We start from the raw sequence: 21,752 nt of genomic DNA on the forward strand, positions 1-21,752 counted from the left end.
GAGTGTGACCATGTCCGGCGTCTTATAGGAGGACGCTGGGGCGTGGCCTGTTCAGGTGCATGGGTGCAAATTGTTTGTTCATGAGCACAGTAGGTGCTAGGAGATAAGAGTTATCTCATAATGGCAGGAGCGAGACGCTCTGCCAGTATTCATATAACTAGGTTATAGGATAACCTTTCGTTCTCCACTCTAGCTAAAATCAGATTTTTTACCGTTCCTGCCCTTGTTTTCCGATCGCCACCCAGGCCACAATTGTCGACGGAATTACACAATATCGCACATAACCCTTCACATAACCCTTCAAGTGCTCATATTAAGACGACTAAGCTTCATCTCTTATCGTTTTGCTTTAATCATCGTGAGAGTGAAGGACGGCCTCAGCCCTCATTGAAATACATTGGGTCCATAGTGCATATTTTTTTTTATTCAAAACGAAGGTTCGAACGTCCGTTTAATCAGATTAATCACTTTATTCAAATTGAGGATTTAGTTTGAGGAGAATACATTTTTTTTTTTTTATTATTATTTGTTTTTTTAATTAAAAGCGAAGGTTCGAACGTGTTCAACAGGTTCAAAAAACCCTGACGAAGTTTGAATCCCAAAAACAGGCTTCAGGGACAGCCTTACCATACATATTATTTATATTATTAAAATGAAACTCAAACATGGTCCCTTGTGATGTCACAGTATGATGTCATAATAGAACATTCTAGAACATTTGTGTATCTATTTAACAATTCTCAAACCAGATGCTTTGCAGACTGTTTAGCTGTGGAAAGGTGAGTGTCCACAACGGCTAGCTAGCTGTTATACTTGAATACTGAATGTTAATATTGAATACTTAGACTCTTGTGACTGCAACTTGTTCTTGTTTGCGGTCTCTGACAAGAACAAGTTACAGGTTGAAAAAACCCTCAGCTCAGAACTCGGCAGAATATGCACCTGGCTCGCTGATAACAAACGTAAGGTTATCCTATAACCCTAGTTACCCATCTTAGCATTAGCTGCACGCTAGGATACTTGGAAAAACATCCAAAAGTGAGTCATGATGACCACGTTTATCCAAATATCCCGCCCCCCTGCGCCAATACATCACTCGGTCGTCTCACGAGACAACAAGCAGTATTACACATGCCAGTACCAATGCCTGCTAGCGCAGGTCCTACCTGGGCGCGAAGTGGCTCGACTGCCAACCGTCGCGCGAAGTCCCTCTGTCCGCTGTCATGCGACGATGAAAAAACAGGACAGGACCGCCGTACTGTTAGGTCGTGCCGAGAAGGTTTCGGGGGCTGGCGAAATTCTGGCGAATTCCCAACATTGTGTAATTTCTCCTTATGCTTCATAACAATTTCCAGTTCAAGAAGTGCATCTGAGCAGCTTCCGCGTTGGAAACGAAATGAGGAAGAGTGAGGCGTGACCACTTCCGGCGTAATATAGAGGCACGGGCATGGGAGTGGCCTGGTCACGTGCAAGTGGGTGCATTTGTTTTGTTTCCCAGAGCACACTAGGTGCTGGAGATAATGATATATCTCAGTAGGCAGAGCGAGACGCGATTGCCAGTATGATAATATAACTATCATTACACCTGGGTAAAACAGAATCCATTTTCTTCTGATCAAATAACAAACTCAGCAAGACCGACGGCTTCTCAGTTACGGTGACAATATTGTCACAAGGAAAGATGAAATTACATACCTGGGTTCCATCCTAGAGGCAAATCTTTCCTGTGACAAAATGGCATCCAATGTAATCAAAAAAGTCAACCAACAAACTAGATTCTTGTACCGGATCTCCTCTCTGGTAAACAAGAATACCCTGAAGACTCTGGCAGGAGCACTCATTCAAGGGTACTACGACTATGCTTGCACCTCATGGTACCAAAGCACCTCAAAGGCGCTAAAAACAAGATTACAAACATCACAAAACAAACTGGTCAGACTACTGCTTGACCTTACTCCTAAAACCCACCTCACCCCTGCCCACTTTGACCACCTAGGATGGCTTAGAGTAGACGACAGAGTACAGCAACTTGCAATGGGCCTGGTCTACAAGATACACTACACCACTCAGGTACCCATGTACATGTCGAAATACTTCCCAAAGGTCAGTGAATACCACGCCCACAACACCAGAGGGAGTTCCACAAATCATGTGCAACCCAGATTCGGCACAAACAAGGGACAAAACACGTTTTCGCAATTATGCCACAACAATGTGGAATGCCCTACCCACATTCAAAACTGCTCTGAAAGAGTACCTACGGGAGGCTGCAATTCGAAACTGGCCACCGTAAATGTCCAAACCCCCCCACCCCCTCCTAATAGACAGTCTCCTCTTAGGCTGGTAAAGCTATGCCTCCTGAAGTGTGAAAACGGAAGTACAGGAAGTACTGGCTACTGGCTTTCCGGTTTCGACAAAACAATTATAGAAACGTGTGAAGTGCACAATATTTCCTTGTTTAAATAATAATAATAATGACTTGGATTTATATAGCGCTCTTCATGACACCCAGAGCGCTTCACAGAGTCCATTATTCGTTCATACACAGTCATACCGGTGGTGGTAAGCTACAATTGCAGCCAGAGCTGCCCTGAGGCAGACCAGGACGTTCTAGCTTGTTTGCTGACAGGATTCGGGAAAAGTTTGGTCCGTTCGGAGGCAGCTTCCAGGGGAAATTCTACCCGATTCACACTTTCGGCCGTAGTGCTTTACCAGTCTTTATCTCACGGAGGATTCTGATTAATGCACTGCTTGTGTGTATGTTTCCAGGTGTGTATGTGTAGCATGTGTGTGAGTCTGGGTGTTGTTTGAGTGTGTTTGCATGTGTTACTGTGTATTTGTCAGCCTACTTGTGTGTGTAGGGGTGGGTGGGGAACACTGTACAACTAAGCAAAACTGTACATTGGAATATTGACAAAACCATACTTGGTCATTTACTGTACATTGGAGGGGGTTGGGTTAGGACATTTACAGGGGCCAGTTTCGAATTGCAGTCTCCCGTAGGTGTTCTTTGAGAGTGGTTTTGAAAGTGGGTAGTGATTCACATTCCTTTACAGCTTTGGGTAGGGCGTTCCACATTGATGTGGCATAATTGCGAAACGTGTTTAGTCCCTTGTGTTTAGTCCCTTGTGTGTGTGTGTGTGCGTGTGTGTGTGTGTGTGTGTGTGTGTGTGTGTGTGTGTGTGTGTGTGCGCGCACGCACAGTGCAAGGTGTGATGCAGGTTGGAAGGCTATTTTTACTAGGTTCCTTTTAAAAATGTGGAAAAACTAGTTTATAAAAAAACCTGTTTAACTGTTTAAAAATAAATAAAAAAAACTGGTTTATAAACAATGTTTGAAGCCACAGCTTGTGGTAAATTATATGAATATATTAAAATAGGCTAATACTACTGTAGCCTATTCGTTTTTATACATGTATTGATTGATTGATTGAAAACTTTATTAACATATTGCAGAATGGGTAAAATACAGTACGGCTCAATACAAACAACTGCTAAGAGGATGCAGACGAGAAAAATACTTTTGTCTTGTTTACATCAGGGTCCTCCATTTTCAATTAATCAAGACATTTATGACATAAAAGACATACAAATATACTGTGTAAGATTTGGACATTTACTGGGGCCTGTTTCCTGTAGGTGCTCTTTGAGAGCGGTTTTGAAGGAGGGTAGGGATTCACATTATTTTACGACTGTGGGTAGGCTACAGGGTGTTCCAAATATTGTGGCATAATGTCGCCTATAATGTTGTGATTTTAGTGCATTAGCCTATTGTGTAGACTGTAGAATATTGCAAGAGCATAAAAGTGTCTCAGATGTAGGCTGTTCAACGTGCCCGTTGGCCCACTGCAAAGCTTTGTCCTCTGCTGTGTGGAATGGATGTTACACAATTCAATTTCTGTTACATAATCCTGACATACTACACCCCACTACTCTCATATAATTGGTTCTCTGTATGTAGGCTAAATAGCACACATGCGTGTGGAGTAAACTTCGTGTACACCAATTTAAGGAAAATACTCCAGTGCTTTGTGTATAATAATTGCAGAACATTTACATCTCATGACTTCCATCGTGTGGCTGCGGTCACACAGGTTGACGTCAGAAGGAAAGGGCGCATGTTTTGTGTGCGTACTACGTCAGCACCAGAGCGCGTTGTTGCAGAGTCACTGCGACGGGTTCGTGTGTAAACAAGAGCTGAGAGAGAGAAACGTCTGGAAATAGATCGTAAACACCCCTGTTTTCCGCGATCGTAGTGTTGAATTTAAATCAATGTGTGGTTGGTGTAGTGTAGGGGATCGAATGTGGCCACATATGCGCCACACAATAGGATTACTGGTCGTGTTTTCGCGGAGGCAACCGATGAGAACACAGAGCTACTAACTGCTGCTAGCTTGTTCTGTCGCTAGCTGCCTAGCTGGCGAGCTAACACCCGAGGGCCCGTAGAGGCTGAACACCTGCATGTCCTGGGAGTTTCACCCTAGACTGCGACCAGGATCTCTTGAGCCGTAAGTATCGTCACATATGTAGTGTTATGTAACGTTAACACAGCACTGTTGTATTTTATTATACGAGGCTGGATGTCTGTGTGTCTCTGTAACGTTAGCTAACGGTAGTAGCATTAGACCGACGAGCTGCTAGCAGGGTGGGAGTGATCATGGCAGCCCGTGTTTACGAGTGGGGTTTTGTTGTTGTTGCTGCTTCAGGGTTTTTTCTTTTTGAATAATGTTATCGTTTGTATTTATAGCGACATAACGCTATAATATATTTAAGCAATAATACACGACAACCAGTGCAATATCAGGAATATTGCCACGGCTGTGATGCGCCCGCAGTGTATTGTTGCTTTTATACAGCAAGTTGCACCGTCGGGGAAAACATAGGACGAATACAGACAATTCTAGTGTCTTTTTATATTGTAAATGTAATCAAACCGTGTCAGTCGGCTTTTATGCTTGGGGGTTACTGCTAAATGAGACTAAATCCTTCAAGCCCAAAGCCGGACCACAGTGCTAAGACTTCATTCTTTGATGTTAGTCAACGAGATATAACATGTGTGTTTCAGCTGGGTGGCTGGTCTGAACAGCCTCCTTCCACTATGGAGGCTGGGGGAAAGGACTGCGAGGAGGAGACACTGCAGACGGCCTTCAAGAAGCTGAGGGTAGATGCTGAGAGGTGGGTAATGATAGTACATTATGTCTCTGACTGTAACTGGTTGACAACAAAAATGCCAATTTAGGCTGCATGTGTTTGTGATGGAAGGAGCCTGAGTGCTCTGTTTAGAAAAAAGGAAGAAATGTAAACACTGTGATATGACACTTTTATTTTATATATATATAGTTATAAATAACGGATTTTATAATCCTGTTGTTTAGCTTTTATTTTTTTAAGCAGATACCCATAACGTATGCACAGATAGGGTGGCGGTGTAAAGATACTTTGCGCATGTATATATATCCCCCCCCCCCCCCTGTTTTATTCTCTTGCTCTTTGTGTCTGTCGGTCTTTCTCTGCTTGTTGATGTATGTGTGTTTTATTAATGTTACCTGTTACCTATCCACTTCGTGCCTAGTGGCACATAAGGCCTTGTTTTATTAATGTATCTGTACATTACTGTTTTTTTTTTTTTTTTTTCCTTTTCCTCCAGCCTGCCTGCTGTTGTATCAGAGGCCCTAGGCCACAGGGCAGTCCCCAGGGCATGTGCTGAAGCCAGCGGAGCCAAGCCTAAACTCAGCTGCCCTAAAGACAACTGGCATGGGTAGGTTACCTGTTCCTCCCACAGGAGTATCATTATATAGACCTGGCTAGGGCAATGTGTCGATGTGTATCATCTCAGTGTGATTGACAGAAAATATTAAGTCAGATTTCCTCACAACATGATATTTGAAATATTCTATAGTATACATTGAATGCGAATGAAAATGACAGTTTCAGTTTGCCATCACACGTCTCAGTACCATGTGTTGACAAACATGTGATTTTACATGCTGTATGTAGTAGGCTTGGGCGACGATAGGACGATATTGCTTACGTGTTGTGGACATGATAACAGAACGATATTCAATTATGCAACACCTGTTGTGAATCTTGTGCTATAGTCAGTCTCTCTTTCCCTTTGTCTCATGCTTCAACCGCATTGTTCTACCCTATCAAAAAAAACGTAACATTATGTGAGCCCATGTTCTGACCCTGTATATAGCGTTACCGCATGTAACCTAACTTAGTGGAGAAAACTTTGGAAAGATGTTAGCAAAAGAATGCAAATGCACCTAACATGACAGTTGACGGTGGCGACACGGTACAAGGGCAGATACTAGCGTTGGATACATTGGGAAATAAATTGTTTCTATCCATACAGTTGAAAAAGATAGTTTTAGGGAAATGGTCAATACATTGTGTTACTGTATGTTCAAGAGCGAGGAAATCAATGTTACCTTTTAACCCACTGAAACCGGGAAACACATTTGTGTGTATACAGGCTATATAATGCATTATTGGCAGGTGTTTTAGATCTAAATGGGCTAGAGCTGTGTTTACTTGTCTCTTTTAGTTTCACTTCCACACTCTCCTGTGGTATCCTTCTAGCTCTGTAAACTACACAACGTAAACTATGCTAAACCATAGGCACAATCAACTCCATAAGGCACAAATCGAATATTGATATGCCTTCAAATTCCCATCCCTAGTTAACATGCATACCTTTGTGTATTTCACAGTCTGTGTTTGTAAAACAAATTAATGAGCAGAGGTGCACTAGCTTACAACCAAGCTTGATAATCAAATTTGGTGTTCACTCTTCCAAATAATCAAGCCACATAACTATCCATTCATGAAATGAAATTGTGCACTCGTGAAATCCTCCCTACCCCGGGAATATCCATCACAAACATTAATGTTTTGTAAGAGTGGCATTTAACGTTAACGCAGGACTGTGCAACAAAAGTAATCCTGGCCAGTCATATGCCACAGAACAGTGCATTGTCCATTTAGAACATATTCCAACTAGAGTTGTTCCGATACCAGTATCGAAAATGCCGCCGATACTGCCTAAAATGCTGGTATCGGCGAGTACCCTCTAATTCTGCGCTCCGATACCATATGACGTAATTTATCAACAACACTGCGGTCTGCTGAGTGAGCATTATAAAACAAACGTGTTTTTAACCGACCGTGAATTAAAGTGTCAATGTCATTTTAACAGCAGATACTTTCCAGATACTTTGCCATCGTCCCGACAGAGCGCTGTTGACGGGGAGCTCTGATGGGTTCGCTTGGTGGTGTTATTAGCATTGAACAGCTAACCGAAAGCTAGCGTTAACTAATGTTAAAGTTTTAGCTTTAACGTTACCTTGGCTAAAGTTGGGGCTATTCATAATCCAGCAATAATGGCTGCAGACCTGCAAGCAAAGTACAGCAAGTTGGCAAAGGAGTATTCCAAGTTAAATCACATTTTCACCAGTAACGTTAGTCTTTCCATCTACCGGTAGCTCATGCTAGCTAACCTAACGTTAGCTCACGTTAACGTCATCACTGATCGACCACCGCGCGTACACAATTAATGACATGTTTTATTTCTTTTTAAATGTATGCACTGGTATCGGATAGGGGTGGGAATCACCAGTTTCATCATGATACGATACGATATCGATTCTTTGGACAACGATACGATATTTGCCGATATCACAAAGTCTCTCACGATACAATACGATTAGATTAGATTCAGGTGCCTGCAATCGATATGAGATGATATCATATGCCCATTTAACACAATCGGTAACATTTAGATCAACTAAAAAAAGGTAACAAAAATATCATTTGACATTTGTATTTTTGAGCTCTTCCAGACATTTAAAGGAAAATCAATCTATTGTTTTTAATACAAATAGACCTCCTGTTCACTGTAAAGTGCCACGTTTTGATATATTGAGCTTTAAACTTTAAGCTCCATTTTTTGGAACTCAAAACTCAACCTAAAACCCCTCCCTACCTTCCTCTCCCAAACCGTTCCTACAACAATTTGTTGATGTTGCATGATCATGTATAGGCCTACATTTATTATGTATTATATTGTTTATGTTTAAATAACATTTAAACATCAAACTCCTCTGACCTCATCTGGTCTTTCCAAAGACGCACGCACACACACAGAAAGGGAGAATGCTATGCTGTAACGTCTACACACACGGAGCTACTGCTGTTGTTCTTGGGCGGATATGAGACTCGCCACAGGATTTTCAAAATAAGAGTATCGATATGAATCGATCTTATTACATTGCATCGATCCGATTCGATCGTTGATAATTACATCGATGTATCGATCTGGATCGATGTATCGTCCCACCCCTAGTATCGGATCCGTATCGGTATCGGCCGATACCCAAAGCTTAGGTATCGGAATCGGATCGGGAAGGAAAAAATGGTATCGGAACATCTCTAATTCCAACCATATAATCCACCTAATCACACGTTTCCAGATCTCGTGTCTTGATATCAGGCAGACTTTAACAGAGTTTACATGTTCACTTACAATCGGCTTGAGATGACGGCCAACATAACGTCAGTACAACCTCCTCTCCATGAGGAACGTTATTATTGTTGGACTGCCACCTTTTCTATTTTCTTCTCAGGACTGTCCTGTATCGTTTTGGGCTGAGCACCCAACTGAGAACTCAGAAGCCCTTCTGTCTGTTGGATGAATTGGCATGTTCTGGTGGAAATAGTGACACAAATTAATACGTGAGAGACTTATAAACTCGATATGTCCATAAAAGAACACAACATAATACAACCAGAGGAGAAACTCCAGAGATGTATGGGTCATCCTCAGACCATGGTTGACCATGATAACAGGAGTTGCCACATGGTATTGAATTCAGCAGATTCTGGTTTGGGTGGGATCATTGCTTTGTTTTCTGTTGGTGTGGGTGAGTTGCTTGAACGGTGAGAGGCGTCTGTTTTGCTAACCGGCCTTTTTACAACTCATCTGTTTCATTTGATAAACACATGCAACTGTTTACTCTTTTATGACCGGCCTTGAAAGAAGGGAATGTACTGCCATTATGAGCCTTTGGAACATCTGTAGTGCTGCTTGTAGCTCTGAAATGCACGATGGTGCGTGTCTCCAAGATATGTAAACTCATTGAGGATTTTCTCAACATTCCCGATACATAGTATGTATGGTCCTCATGTTTTCGTTTCACGACTGACAGTATACCTGAACACATCACACATTAACCTGCTGTCCCCTAGCCACCTAGTCATACATTTTTAATTTAGTTACATTTACACATGCTAGGTAGGTAGGTACACACTCCTGCCATTGCCCTTGACCAAGGAGCTGGCATTACAACTGGAGTTGGTTCCCGGGTGCTGGACTATGGCTGCCGACTGCTCGTGAATAGTTTTTTTGCGTTCCTGTTATATATATATGTGTACTTGGCAATAAAGAGATTCTAGGACTATTTATATTATTGTTTAAACAGTAGACATAGATATCATACCCACCTTTAGTAGAGAATATCTCAACTTCAATTGATAAGACAGCTGTCCCCATTCACAGTGGTGTTTAAGCTGATTAAAAACATTGCTACACCTCTCATGATGGGGACCCACCAGAGGTGGATAGTTGTGGGATATGTGTTAAGATTATGATGCATCACTTTCCTTTTATTTTGGTGGAGTGTTACTTTAAAGGAACATGCCAACATTATGGGAAATGCGCTTACCGTATTCTCCAGAGTCGGACAAGAAGCTAGATACCAATTTCCCCTCTGTGTGTTTAGTGGAAAGCTATCCGGCTGCAACATAGCCTAGCATAGCACAAATGCATGGAAGTGGATACGGACCACTAGCCTAGCTTAAAACTCAAGAGAGGTATTTTTGGTCAACAGCTAGGCTAGCTTCCATTAATTTGTGCTAAGCTAGACTAGCTTGCAGCCAGATAGCGTTCTACTGAACACACAGAGAGGACATTGGTATCTATCTTGTCTGACCCTGGAGAAGCGGTAAACACATTTCCCATAATATTCATGTGTACCTTTTTAAGAAAGGAGGATTTACATAATAAGATAGGGATGCCCCGATCACGTTTTTTTGCCACCGATCACCGATCGTCTTTGGTTTTATAAAAAAATATATATCGTTTATTTTTTTAATAAAATATATATTGTGGAAGTGAATCAATGAGACGAGCAGACGGAGTATCGAGTCTCTGAACTTTACTTCCAAACAAATCCAACAGAACCAAGCCACAGCCACACGCCCTTAAGTCAACTCCCTCCTGTCACTCAATCAGTGTCCATTCTGAAGTGAGACACCTCCATCTAGTGTCCACCACACAGCCCCCCCCCCCCCCGAACATTCAGACTTGACATTCAGTGCAACACCAAATAAACGGAACTGAACACAATAAACCCCCAAAAACAGTGCACCCAGTGTCTTCAGTCTCTTTTAGGAGGTCTGACCACACGGCCATAACGACTGTATTTAACAGTCACAGGGAACGTGGAAAGGGTAAGGGTAGGGGCAGGGGGCCGTCCCCGCCGCCGCAGAGGCTTCGTCGGTGGAAAGGTAGGGATAACAACGGCCGGAGGGCATGGGACAGGGGAAGACTTGGGTGGCCGGCGCCGGGGCTGAGCCAGCTCCACTGGCCCGTTTGGGACCACATGAGCAGGCTTAAGACGATCGACTGAGATCTGCTCCTTATTCCCCCCCCCATGTCCACCACAAAGTACTTGGGGCCCGACTCGAGGACGCGGAAGGGCCCGTCATAGGGAGCCTGCAGCGGAGAACGGTGGGCACCATGACGGATGAACACATACCTTGCAGTCATCAGGTCCTTAGGAATGTAGGACTGGGGAAGGCAGTGATGTGTGGGAACTGGGGCAAACACCCTCGCTGCGTCCTGGAAGGCAGATCGGTGAGCTGCAGTGGACCAAGGGGCAGAGGAACCAGGAAGGAACTCCCCTGGGACCCTCAGCGGTTGACTAAAAACCAATTCGGTTGAAGAGGCCTGCAGGTCTTCCTTAGGGGCAGTACAGTACGCAGGCCCAACATGACCCACGGAAGACGGTCGACCCAGTTGCCGTCTGTGAGCGTGGCCCGGAGAGCGGCCTTCATGGATCTGTGAAAACGCTCACACATGCCGTTGGCCTTTGGGTTGTATGCTGTGGTACGATGGAGTTTCACCCCAAGTCTCTCAGCCACGGTGCTCCACAGCTCAGAAGTGAACTGGGATCCCCTGTCCGAAGTCAGGTCCAATGGCGTGCCAAACCGAGTGACCCAGCCGAAAATAAACGCCCGAGCCACCTCCGCAGCCGATGTTGATGACAGGGGAACAACCTCCGGCCACCTGGTGGTCCTGTCCACCATAGTGAGGAGGTGTGTGAAACCCTGAGACGGGGGAAGTGGGCCCACCAGGTCCACGTGGACATGGTCAAACCGCCTCTCTGGAATGAGAAACGGCTCCAGGGGGGCCTTAGTGTGACGATGTACCTTGGCACGCCACACAGGAGGCCGCCCATACTTTGACGTCCTTCCTAAGGCCCGGCCAGACGAACTTGGCCCCTACCAACTTGACCGACGCCTTTACCCCAGGGTGTGAAAGGGCATGAATGGTGTCAAATACCCGGTGGCGCCAGTCAGTTGGAACCATGGGGCGGGGCTGGCCAGTGGAGACGTCACAGAGGAGCGTGGCGCCGCTGTCGTGAAACACCAAATCCTCAAGTCGAAGTCCTGTCACAGCCGTCCTGAGGGTCTGAGTCGGTGAGCTGGTCAGCAGCCATGGCAGCATAGTCGATGCCCAGGTGCACAGGGCTGACGCGCGCCCGGGAGAGGCAGTCTGCCACCTGGTTGTCTTTACCGGCTACATGCTGGATGTCGGTAGTGAACTCTGATATGGCGGAAAGTTGGCGCTTCTGCCGCCCCGACCATGGCTCTGTGGTCTTGGCCATGGCAAACGTTAGGGGCTTGTGGTCGACAAAAACTGTGAACTCTCGGCTCTCCAGCAAGAACCTGAAGTGACGTATGGCGAGGAAGAGGGCCAGGAGCTCCCTGTCGAATGTACTATACTTCCTCTCGTTGTCGCGCAGCTTCCTACTGAAGAAGGCCAGGCGCCAGCCACCCACTGCTCGCACACCGCACCTACTGCATAATCGGAGGCATCGGTGGTGAGGGCTATAGGAGCAGCAGGAGATGGGTGTGCCAGCATGGCGGTGTTGGCAAGGGCAGCCTTAGAGCCCTCGAATGCCTGGACCCGCTCCGGGGACCAGCCCACGTCATCGTTTGCTCTCTTCCCCGTCAGCGCCTCGTACAGAGGTCTCATCAGGTGAGCCGCATGGGCTATAAACCTATTGTAAAAATTAACCATCCCCAGGAACTCCTGGAGAGGTTTGATGGTGAGGGGGCGGGGGAAAGCAGCAATTGCCTCCACCTTGGCGGGTAGAGGAACAGCCCCCTGGGAAGAGACATGGTGGCCCAGGAAATCCATGGCCGGCAGGCCAAACTGACATTTGGCCGGGTTCACGATCAGCCCATGCTCGTTGAGCCGCTCGAACAGTTGACGGAGATGTCCCCGATGCTCCTCCACCGATGAACTGGCTACCAGGATGTCATCCAGATAAATAAACAAAAATGACAGGCCTCGCAGCACAGAGTCCATCAGCCGCTGGAATGTTTGCGCTGCCCCTTTAAGGCCGAATGGCATGCGCAGGAATTCAAACAGTCCAAACGGGGTGATAATGGCAGTCTTGGGCACGTCGAGCGGATGGACCGGCACCTGGTGGTAGCCACGCACCAAATCTATTTTATAAAAAAATGGTGGCGCCCGCCAGGTGGGCAGAGAAATCCTGGATATGTGGCACTGGGTACCGGTCATGAGTGGTGATGTTATTTAGGCGACGGAAATCACCACACGGACGCCACTTCCCATTCGCCTTGGGGATCATGTGTAGTGGGGAGGCCCAAGGACTGTTGGACCGGCGCACAATGCCGAGCCGTTCCATTGTGGCAAACTCCTCCCTGGCTATTGCCAGTTTAGCAGCATCCAGGCGGCGTGCCCGTGCATAAACTGGCGGGCCCACCGTTGGGATGTAATGTTCCACCCCATGTTTGGCGACAGAGGCAGAGAAAGTGGGGACAGTCAGAGCAGGAAACTCGGCGAGGAGGCGCTGGTACATATCGCCTGTGGCGAGCATATTGGCCAGGGCAGGCGGCCCCGGCCCCCCCAGTGTGCAGGGGTATGTGTCAACACAGAGCCAATCAGCCTACGGTTCGCAACGTCCACTAACAGTCTGTGAGCACACAAAAAATCTGCGCCCAGTATAGGCACCGACACTGAAGCAATAATAAAATCCCAGCTAAACTGCTGTCCATGTAAACACATTGTCACGTACCTGGTACCAAACGTACGGATGGAAGTCCCATTAGCCGCGTCCAGGGGTGGTCCATGTCCGTTTCCCAAGGCGTCCCTGGCCGACGCAGGCAGGATGCTCCTCTGGGCGCCCGAATCCACCAACAGACGCCTTCCAGACAACGTGTCCTCGATAAACAACAGCTCGTTGATATTTACGCCAGCGCTCATAGCCGCTAACAAGCGCCGGCTCTCGCGTTTCCCTGGTTACCAAAGGTGCATGGTGGAACACAGCTCTTCGCTTTGTTGCCAAAACGGCGATGATAGTAACAAAGCCCTCTATCATCCCTCCGTGTCTGATCCCTGCGATCAGCCACCCGATCAGACACAGCAGCCACACAGTACTGACGGGAGGCCAGTAGAATTCTGTCCGCCTCCTCTGCCAATCCCCGGTAATCCTTGGTGCGCACGAGAGGCGAGCTGGCCAGAGCTGTGCGCACCGGAGTCGGGAGTTGACGCAGGAACAGCTGCACAAAAAGAAATGTAGCGTCACCTGAACCGAGCAGTGCTAGCATGTTCTCCATCAGTTCTGTTGGTTTACTGTCCCCCAATCCGTTGAGGGACAATAGGCGCTCCGCACACTCTGCATCTGACAGCTGGAAAAGCCGCAACAGCTGTTCTCTGAGCGCGTTGTATTTGCCGGCTGCTGGTGGCTCTCTCAGGAATCCCATCACCCGGCGTGTAGTGGAGGAATCCAATGCCGCGACAACATGATAATATTTCGTCTCATCCGACGTTATTCCACGGAGGTGAAATTGTGCCTCGATGTGCTGAAACCACGGGGCCGTGTCATGCTGCCAAAACTCTGGCAACTTGACTGTAGCGGCATACACTGCGGGAACCACAACAGGTGGATTCTCGTTATTGCTCATATTTCACACGTTTAGGGTCACCACTGTGGAAGTGAATCAATGCGACGAGCAGACGGAGTACCGAGTCTCTGAACTTTACTTCCAAACAAATCCAACAGAACCAAGGTACAGCCACACCCTTAAGTCAACTCCCTCCTGTCACTCAATCAGTGTCCATTCTGAAGTGAGACACCTCCATCTAGTGTCCACCACAATATATTATATAATTATACTTGTAGTTGTATTATCTGCGAGACATCGCCACGCAACAAGTCAAAATGCTCGCTATCTGCAAACAGCTCCACTGTCTGTGTGTATACTCTGCTTTGGTCAAATCACATTCAGCATGACCTCAGCTAGCCCCTTTCGTGACTGCGATGCAAGCCAGGGGCTCGAATACGCATCGAATCAATGTTAGGAGCTATCTGTAGCTACTGCTAGCCGGCTAGATAACGTTAAGACAACGCCTCAGTGAACTATTTAGTTTACTGGGACATTTCATATTTAAACAGTGAGCTAACGTGAGCTAACGTGAGCTACCTAGCTAACGGAGGTATCATGCACTACTAGACTATTGCTGGAGCATTTGTTGATATCAGGAGCTATCAGTAGGTAGCCGGCTAGATAACTTTAAGACAACGCCTCAGTGAACTATTTAGTTTACTGGGACATTTCATATTTAAACAGTGAGCTAATGTGAGCTAACGTGAGCTACCTAGCTAACGGAGGTATCATGCACTACTAGACTATTGCTGGAGCATTTGTTGATATCAAGTTCAAGTTCTTTAATAGTTGTCATACAGAAGTACAGAATACTTTCATACAAAATGCTTCTTACTGTTACGCTCCAGAGACTGTGCTAGACAAGATAGTATCAAATAACATAATAACATAATATAGCATGAATTTAGAAGAAGAAAATGAGGTCACAGTGTTCGGTATAGACATATGTACAATGTTCTGAGTTACCATATAATATACAATACACAATACTATGCAGTGTACTAATGTACAGTACTATCTAGTGCAAAGCAGAAATGGGATGAGGTACAATTTTAGGTACAATTTACAGTAAGGTGTACGAGTTGTAGTGCAATCCTTCATCCATAAATATAAAGTGTGGGGAGTGGGTGCTACAGTGTGTTTGTTTAAAGTGAGTGTGTGCGTGTGGATGTGTGTGCTATGTGCGTTTGGTGGTTGTTGTTGTGTAGTGTTCATTCATTGTTCGTTTAGCAGCCTGATGGCCTGGGGATAGAAGCTACTTCTGAGTCTTTCTGTGCTCGCCTTGAGACTCCGGTATCGCTTGCCTGACCGCAGCAGTTCAAAGAGGCAGTTGTTCGGGTGACTGGAGTCTTTAATGATTCTCTTAGCCTTGCCCTTGCAACGCTTGTAGTAAATGTTCTGGAGGGTGGGGAGCCCCCCTCCAATTGTGCGTTCGGCTGAACGTGTCACTCTTTGTAGTCTGCTTCGGTCTTTTGCAGTGCTATTCCCAAACCAGGAGGTGATGTTGCCGGTCAAGATGCTCTCTATTGTACATGAGTAGAAGTTCTTAAGGATCTTCTGGCTGACTTGGAACTTCCTTAGGCGCCTGAGGAAGTAGAGGCGTTGTCGTGCCTTCTTCACCACACTGTTAATGTGTGTGGTCCATGTCAAGTCCTCGGATATGTAGGCTCCGAGGTACTTGAAGCTGTTGACTCTCTCAACCGGTGCCCCGTCGATGCTGAGGGGGCTGTAGTCCTTGACCCCCGACCTCCTGAAGTCCACAATCATCTCCTTTGTTTTGCTGACGTTCAGGGAGAGGCTGTTTTCCTGGCACCATCCCGCCAGGACCTTGACCTCTTCCAGGTAGGCCCTCTCGTCGTTGGCAGAGATCAGGCCCACCACCACTGTGTCGTCAGCAAATTTGACGATTGTATTGCTACTCCGCTGAGCCACACAGTCGTGTGTGTACAGGGAGTAGAGGAGGGGACTCAGAACACAGCCCTGGGGGGCCCCTATGTTGAGGGTGATGGATGAGGAGGTGCAGTTGCCTGCTCTCACCACCTGGGGTCTGCCAGTCAGGAAGTCCAAGACCCACTGGCAGAGGTCATAGCCCAAGCCCAGGTCCCTGAGCTTGGCTATGAGTAAGTAAGTAAGTAAGTAAGTAAGTATTTATAAAGCACCTTTCATACATGTCATGTAGCTCAAAGTGCTGTATGGAGGGGACTATGGTATTGAATGCCGAGCTGTAGTCGATGAATAGCATTCTCACATAGTTCCCCTGCCTCTTGTCCAGGTGTGATGCTGCTGTGTGCAGCACATGGGATATGGCGTCCTCCGTGGACCTGTTGGGGCGGTATGCAAATTGCAGGGGGTCCATGTTGATGGGGAGGGAGGAGCAGATGTAGCCCTTTACTAGCTTCTCAAAGCACTTCATGGCTATGGAGGTGAGAGCTACAGGGCGGTAGTCGTTGAGGCAAGCAGGCTTGGATTTTTTGGGTACAGGGATAATAGTGGACTTCTTCAGGCAGGTGGGGATGACAGCCTGTTCTAAGGACAGGTTAAATATGTCAGTGAATACTGGGGCCAGTTGGTCGGCACAGAATTTTAGGACGCGGCCGGGGATGCCGTCCGGACCTGCTGCCTTCCTGATATTCACTTTTTTAAAGGTCCGCCTCACCTCATGCTCTGTTACCCTGAACACTGCGCCTCCATCAGCAGCCGACCCCCCCCCCCCCCATTGCCGAGGCTTGTGAGCTGGTGTTGTTATTACCAGCATCAAACCTCGCATAGAAGGTATTGAGGTCGTTTGCTAAGGAGATGTCACTGTTCAGTTTGAGGGAGGCGCCTTTGTAGTCTGTCATCGTTTTGAGCCCCTGCCACATAGCTCTAGAGTCAGCTTGTTCAAACTGGAGTTCAATTTTATCCCTGTAGCGCCGTTTGGCCTCTGACACTGTCCTCCTTACGTTGTGTCGCGCCACCTTGTGGTCATTCATGTTGCCTGCCACTAGGCCGTCATTGTATGCTTTGGTGCGCTCTCTCAGAGCTTCACGGACGGATTTGTCTACCCAGGGTTTTTGATTTGGGTAAACTTTCATTTTGGTAGTGGGGATTGTTTCTTTCACCCTAGTACAAACATAGTCCAGCACTGTCTCCGTGTAGGCATTAATGTTATCTGTGTCGCGGAACACAATCCAGTCTGTGTGGTGAAACACTGACCGGATCGTCTCTTCTGACGTCGGATCCCATTTCTGCACCTCTCGCGAGACTACGGGAGTACTTTTAATTCTCTGTTTGTACTTTGGTGAAAGAAAAATTGACGTGTGATCTGATTTACCAAAGCCACTATCAGAATGAGCCTTGTAGCCACCTTTAAATTGCGTGTAACAGTGATCTAGGATGTTACCGCCTCTGGTGTTGCAAGTCACATGCTGATAGAAGTCAGGCAATACCTTTCTCAGATTGGCGCTATTGAAATCTCCCAGTACTAAAATGGCGGCGTTAACGTTAGCCACTTGTATTCTATTTACCTCGTCGTGTAGTCTGGAGAGCGCAACCTTGTTGCTGGCTTGCGGTGGAATATACACTCCGATCAGGACGATCGCCGTTAACTCCCTCGGGAGGAAGAAAGGACGACACTTGATGGTTATATATTCCAGTTCTGGGGAGCAGTGGTTGGATAATTCCTTCACGTTCGTTGGATCACTCCAATTTTTGTTAAACATGAAGGCAATACCTCCTCCACGTTGTTTACCGGACTCTGATGACCGATCCTTGCGATGGATAAAGAAGTGATCCGCTCGTTGAATTGCGTGATCTGGAACCTCCGGTGTGAGCCATGTTTCGGTGAAGCAAAGGACATTGCAGTCCCTAACGTCTCTTTGATATTGAATCCTTGCTCGGATGTCATCCAGTTTATTGTCTATTGATTGTACATTGGCTAGCAATATACTGGGCAGTGGTGTACGGTGGACCTTGTAGACTCCACTACAGACCAATTATCAGTGAATGTTCATGCATTTTTAAGAAGGGCAACTTTCACAAAAAAACAAAGAACTCACCAAAACATCTCAGTAGCACCTTATCTAAATGTTATATTTCATATATGGAGATTCATATTTATTTATGTATTGCATGCATTTCTACATTTTATTTCCTATTTTGTTTATTCATCCCAGTATCTTTCTTTCTTATGTGTGGAATTCTACAAGGTGCGCGCACACACACACCTACACACACACCTACACACACACACACACACACACACACACACACACACTTACATTTAGTCATTTAGCTGACGCTTTTATCCAAAGCGACTTACAAGTTCTGTACGACAAGACAGCAAGAAGGGTACAACTCTTATCAGCTGAGTAACAATGTTCATCAAAGTGTTGCATGTTACAGTGTAGGTTAGTTTATTAGGACAAGTGCATGACAGTAAGGTTAGTCACAGTTAGATTTTTTTTTTTTTTTTTTTATCATTTCAGATAATGGTTGAAGAAGTGAGTCTTTAGTCGACAGCGAAAGATTGGACGGGATTCGGCTGTCCTAACTGGGATGGGTAGTTCACACACACACACACACACACACACACACACACACACACACACACACACACACACACACACACACACACAAATCGAAGTAAAAAAAAAATTAAAATTTTTTTTTTGAATTTTTTTTTTGATTTTTTTTTTAAACTTCGATTTTTTTTTACTGTTCGAAGCTTGTGCCATCGAATCGAACGTTCGAAGCTTCGAAGCATTTAAGACAGCCCTAGTTGACTCACTGTGTCATTTTGTTTAAACAGTAACGATAGCTAGGTAGCTAACGTTAGCTCACAGAGCTCCCATGCACTAGACTAGAGCAGACTGTTGCCGGAGGCAATTGGAGCCTGTTGACATGGGTCTGGGAGGAGGGGGAGGGGCTGTGAGCTGCAGCTCTGTGTGCTTGAGAGAGAAGTCAGCGAGTGAGAACTCCGCTAAGAATTGGATCATGTTTTTCGATCGGTTTTCACGATCGGCGAAAATAAAGCATCGGAATTCACTGATCTCATATTTGTACTGAATATCGGCCGATACCGATCGCTGGCCGATCAATCGGGGCATCCCTAAAATAAGATATTCCTATATTGATCCCCTTGGGGAAATTCAGGATGTGATAAAATGTACAACATTAAAATGTTTCTATATCCTTCCCCTTCTTTTTGTTGTCTCTTTCACCACTTCGCCGCACTCGCCTGCTCCCTCTCTCCTACCTCCTTCCCTACCTTTCTACCTTCACCCCCTCTCTCCTACATCCTTCTCTACCTTTCTGCCTTCACTCTCCTCTCACACCTCCCCTCATTCTCTCTTGCTTTCTGACCCCTTGGCCTCTAACTCTCTGGCCCCTCTTCCCCCCCTCTCTCTTTCTGGCCCCTCTCCCCCCTCTCTCTCCTCTCTCTCCCTCCCAGCTGTATGAGGAAGGCCTCCAGAGGGGCTTCCAGGACTCAGAGACGTCGGCGGTCCAAGTCTCCTATCCTGCACCCTCCCAAGTTTACCTACTGCAGCAGCAGTAGCAATGGCACTACAGCCTCCACTTTGTCACCCCCCAGTGGCCACTTGAAGCATCAACGCCTGGCTGTGCCTGAGGTTGAGGAGACTGGCTCTGGTGGTGGTGGAGGAAGAGCTCCCTCCACCTTGGCCGTCCCAGCCCAGAAAGAGCTTCTATCCTCTGCTGTCTTGGGCCACATGTCCCCTCCTGTGTTTGGGGCTTCCGCTGAGTACGAGCCAAGTATCAGAGCTGGAGCCAGAGGCATTTCTGTTGTTGCCTCTTCGTCTTCATGCCAAGAAATCCCTGCTATCGCCACTACTACCACAGCTACATCCAGGCAGGTTGGGGCCCCTGGCCAGGCCCAGTCAGACGAAGGTACCAGCCCAGAGAAAGTTGCCTGTGATGGGGCAGAGTGTAGAGCAGCAGTGCCTGGGATATCTAGAGTTGCTGGTGGTGCCTCTGACTTCCAGGCCTTGTCCAAGCTCCACAGCAGCAGTTCCGGAGGAGGAGGCCCCTGTCCCTGCTCTTGTAGCCAGAGAGAGAGCCCAGAGCCTGGGGAAGGAGAGGGTCAGGTGCAGGATGCTGGCTCTCCGTGTCAGTGCCGGTCCAGATGCCAGGCCGGCCTCCCGGAAGTGTACTCTTTCACAGGGCTTCGCAACGTCATCTCGGAGTGTGAGAGGAACCTACCGGGCAACAAGGTCACCGGTCACCCGGGCCTTTCTCTGCCTGGTCCCAGAACTCTGAATAGCACCAACAATAACACCACCACCACAGCTATGTCACCTTCAACATCATTGTCTTCATCGACATCTGGCTCCCTTCGCTCCTGCTCGGAGCAAGCACGGGCCTACGTTGATGACATCTCAATAGAGGACCTTTCTGGCTACATGGAGTATTACCTCTACATCCCCAAGAAGATGTCGCACATGGCAGAGATGATGTATACTTAAAGATAATTAAGAATATTATAGTAATAATAATTCAAGAAATTAACGAGATTAAGTAAAGACGATTTTCTTTTTGCTTTGCAAGTGGAGTGAAGGAATATGTATGTGAAAAAGAAGGAAAATGGTCCAGGAAAAAAAAATGCAGATTTAACCATTTCTAACCCAGGCTGAAATGTCTGTTCATTTTATTTTTCTTCTGTTCAGTCCTCCCTCCCAAATATTTCTCGAGCTGAAAGATATGCATTGAATGAACCACTACTACTAATTCTCATTTAGTTTTGACTTGTATTTGTTATATTTCTGTTGCTTTCACATCTTTCTATCATTGGATTATTTTTTGTTTTTGTTTGTTTAATTCCTGATTTCCAAACAAAGTTGCCAAAGCTCTTGTTACAGTAACTGGCTGTGTTGGTAATATATAGTCTATAGATACTTGTCATCATGCCATGTGTGGGGTGGTCAGGTGGCGTAGCGGAGATTGTGCTCGTCACCAATGCAAGAGGCTGCGGTCTCGACTCCCGGAGAGTCAGCATTGCCTTGGCTTGGGCTGATTGCTATACTAACTCGTTTGGCTGAGTTAGGGGGAGGGAAGCCGTGGGTGGTCCTGGGCGTTGTGGACAGCGACCCCCACAGTTCGGTCGGGGCGCCTGCACAGCGAGGGTAGGATCTGGAGAAAGGTAGCGTGACCTTCCACATGTTACACTCTCCCGGTGAGAATCTGCGCTGGCTGCCGGCTGGCTGCACATGTGTCGGAGGAAAACATGTGACAGTCTCCGGCCTCCCGGACCAACAGTAGGGGGGGGGGGGGGGGGGTTGGGAATTGGCATGCCGACTAACGGTGGGATGGGAGAAAAATCGGAAAAAAGGAGGGGGGAAAAGATAATAATAAAAAAAATCATGCCATGTGTGATGATGATATTTGTGGTTTCATGAATCAAAGGTCTTCTGTCCCGAGGTTTCATTTCAGTCAATAAAAGAAGCAACCTTTTTTTGTTTGTTTAAAACCAGTTGTCCATTTTTCTTGTTTCTGTTT

The 21,752-nt window shown here is 46.6% G+C and overlaps 1 protein-coding gene across 1 annotated transcript; it reads left to right on the forward strand.

Moving 5' to 3' along the window:
• Window positions 1–4,178: 4,178 nt before the first annotated feature.
• oser1 (oxidative stress responsive serine-rich 1) lies at window positions 4,179–21,503 on the forward strand. Its single transcript, XM_084316444.1, has 4 exons — window positions 4,179–4,507; window positions 5,065–5,174; window positions 5,647–5,757; window positions 19,693–21,503. Exons 2-4 carry the CDS (start codon window positions 5,098–5,100, stop codon window positions 20,720–20,722), a joined length of 1,218 nt encoding a protein of 405 aa, XP_084172570.1. The 5' UTR covers window positions 4,179–4,507; window positions 5,065–5,097; the 3' UTR covers window positions 20,723–21,503.
• The last annotated feature ends 249 nt before the right edge of the window (window positions 21,504–21,752 follow it).

The sequence above is a fragment of the Notolepis coatsorum genome, assembly GCF_963971535.1.
Source record: "Notolepis coatsorum genome assembly, chromosome: 6".
NCBI classification, from domain to species: Eukaryota; Metazoa; Chordata; class Actinopteri; order Aulopiformes; family Paralepididae; genus Notolepis; species Notolepis coatsorum.